Genomic DNA, 3181 nt, shown 5'->3' with positions numbered 1-3181 from the left:
AGACTATTGTTCTGACCTGTCATTTGTCTGCAATATGGCAGCCACTATTTTTTCTATCAACCATCTACACCTTCCTTTAGCAAATTCGTACTTTTTATTTGTTGGTACAACAGAAACAGACACTTTATTTTACATGCTTGGTCAGTTCAGAAACTGGTTACGCTATATAAATTGCTGGTCTTTGGCTATGGCTATTTTGTTTATTTGTTGTTAACCTCCAACTTCCCACAGCTGGTATCTTTAACTTTGGGGGCTCAGTTTGGGGTAATTTATTTATGAAACTGCTATTGAATAATTTGAGCTTATATAATTAAGTAAAAAAAGCTAAGGATTAGAAGAATTTACTTTGAAAACAATGTAAATATAAATCTCAGCCATATGTATGTTATAAATCATTATCATAGCTTTCAGATCAAAGGACAAGTAAATATAAGTTTTATTCCTTTAGAAATGCCCCCCAGTGGCACAGCGGTATGTCTGTGGATTTACAACGCTAGAAACCGGGTTTCGATACCCGTGGTGGGCAGAGCACAGATAGCCCATTGTGTAGCTTTGTGCTCAACTTCAAAACAACAACAACAACAGCCTTTAGAAATACGTTAGCGTGATTAAAAGGCCAAATATAAATATATTAATACTGGGATCGAATTTGACCACAAAACTCCTAATTTTGGAGTAAACGTTTGAGTTTTCATATATATATAATTTGTAAAGCAAGTGTAACTTTCAAGCCTTTTGTTTCTTCTCTCAACTTAGCGACTTCTTAGAAAAATGAGTGTTTCGAGATTCAACATAACCTTAACAATTTCTAATGTTCTCAATCAAATTACGTCACATACCGCAACAAAAATATTAATGTATAGATGATTATCCACTGTTATTCTGAATGCAGCTGTAACTTTCCCACAACAAATCCATATCATTGGTCCTCGTGCCTACGATAACGTAGGCCATTTTGAAATAGTCATATACTTACAAGTATTCATACCATCATAGAAATATATCTTTTCACAGTCTTTATTTTACGAACTTTAGGGGTTTTAGAATCAAATCAAACCTCTAGAACGATTTATTTGATTCTTCACAACACAGGTAATTACATTGATTATTATTTTTAAATGTCCAATAAGTTATTCACAACTTAGATGGCATTTGTTGTGTTCTACGACATATTCTGAAAAACAAAAGTGGGAAGGTGCTTTGAAAGACTAGTCACTGTTCTGAAATTCGTTCAACAACCATGAGAGGGTTTCGACAAAGAGGCACTTAATTGATCTTCTAGTCTTTCCTGGAAAACGGAAGCTTCCGGAAGGATTGTTCACAGCTAGCCGATCACCGAATGTATCTTGTGAGAGCTAATGAAAAAGCCAATATTAAACATGCCGAATACGTAAAGCTGGCCGCTGGGTTTAAAGGATAGTCACAGTCACCTAAGAACAGACAATAATAAAACGTTTTAATTAATCTAATAGCATTACATGTTATTAATGTCTAATTAATATATCGTCAACAAACATAATTTAGTGTATTTCTTTGCAAAATAAGGTAACAATAAAATAAAATTAGCTTAAGTCAATAAATCGCCATTATTCTAATAAATAAAACTTATTACGGGAAAATTAAACTCGTCCAACAGCGATTCATATTTAAATGGAAGTTCGTGGAAAATTAATCATATCTCAGGCGCTGATCCTATTTAAAAAAAAATCATGTTTGTCTCTCGTGCCAAAAAAAATCTTAAACTATTCGACATCCATGTTATTTAACAATCATTTGATTTTTATATATATACGAAGTAAATCGTTTTGTTTTCTTTGCAGTCTTTACCTAGTAGACAAAGATATACTAAATTCATCTTTTAGTATTTCCTTGTAAGTGGAAGCCTTCTAAGGAACTGACCATGGCTGAGCAATTACTTTAGGCGAGTGTTTTTCTTTTAAGTCTCAACCACTTCCGGCAAAAGTCTACTGCATGTTTTACTAGACTTTTCCTCTACCGGAAATTCTGCCATCTCTACCACACAGAGTCCATGAAGAAATCTAACGATACCCACTGTTGTGTATCAGTGCAATAAATGGGAGGTGAAATCTCCTGTCTGTAAATTATTACTATTGCTAAAACTATGCATAAATAAACACAATAATAAAGCTTAACAAACTATAAGTTACAGGTTAAAAATTAACAATTTAAAGGAAGATTCTTAATTTTTATTTATTTCTACAATAAGTCAAATAGGAAGAACTAAAGATGGTTGCAATTAAACAGTAGAAAAGGTAACATTTCTCATCCACAGAAAAATAAACAATCCACTCAAAGTTACTATAAATTTATCTTTTACTCCATCTTCGCTGTCACATCGAGTGGAGTTCTTACTATCCGCCATTTTGATCTCTACCATCTGTTTTTTGTTCCCTCTCTGTCGGAAGAAATATTCTTGCTCTGGTAAGACTTGGAGATGAACAGGAAATCACACTCTTTGAAATCAGTTTCGTTATGATTACAAACTGCTTACCTGCTGCTGTAATATTAAAGGTTATGTTGCCTGTAACGCCGGGCTGAACACTACGTGAACAAGTGCCGTGTAAACCTGACATCAGAGTTACCCGTGAACGGGCGAAGAACACCTAGAATGTATGTATTGAAGATAGAAATAGTAATTAGTTGAAAATATGTTTCACTCGTCTGACCAAAAAAGTAGATCTATACGTTTAGTGCAAGAATATTTGATGTAGGCGACATATTTGAGATCCAAAGTACACCTGTATGTGTTTACTTGAAGTGTATTTGAAGTAACTAACACGTGTGAACTTCCAAACAGACCTCTACGTGTTTACTTCAAGTAACCACATAAGTCAAGCTCTTGGTTTGATTTCATAGTAAAAAAAAACTTTTAAAACTACTATCTCTATCCAGTCTATCAAACAAAGGAACAGACAAACAGACACAATCAGCCAATGGGACAGACAGCTAAACACCTCAGCAGAGAGTGAGACATATATAAAAAGAAACGTATAGATGGACAGAGAGATAGTTACATTTCTCAACGGGAAATGCACCGAGAATTAACACCGACAAACTATACTAAAATTTTGTTTATGTCAGAGAAAATAATTATAGTTTACCCTTATGTTTAAAATGAAAATTTCCTCATTTCAACTATTTCGCTTCCAAATCTAATTGG

General features: G+C 33.8%; 1 protein-coding gene across 1 annotated transcript in view; it reads right to left on the bottom strand.

Moving 5' to 3' along the window:
- Positions 1-529: 529 nt before the first annotated feature.
- LOC111088775 overlaps positions 530-3181 on the bottom strand; it is a 30372-nt gene continuing 27720 nt past the window's right edge. The window contains exons 7-8 of the mRNA XM_022399714.1: positions 2513-2624; positions 530-1430 (exon numbers count right to left, since the gene is read on the bottom strand). Of these exons, the coding sequence (XP_022255422.1) occupies positions 1333-1430; positions 2513-2624 (210 nt within the window). The 3' untranslated portion in view covers positions 530-1332. The remainder of the gene's footprint in view (positions 1431-2512; positions 2625-3181) is intronic.

The sequence above is a fragment of the Limulus polyphemus genome, unplaced genomic scaffold, assembly GCF_000517525.1.
Source record: "Limulus polyphemus unplaced genomic scaffold, Limulus_polyphemus-2.1.2 Scaffold4409, whole genome shotgun sequence".
Classification (NCBI taxonomy): domain Eukaryota; kingdom Metazoa; phylum Arthropoda; class Merostomata; order Xiphosura; family Limulidae; genus Limulus; species Limulus polyphemus.
Note: the sequence above shows the minus strand (reverse complement) of the source record. Positions and strands in the feature narration are given on the sequence as shown.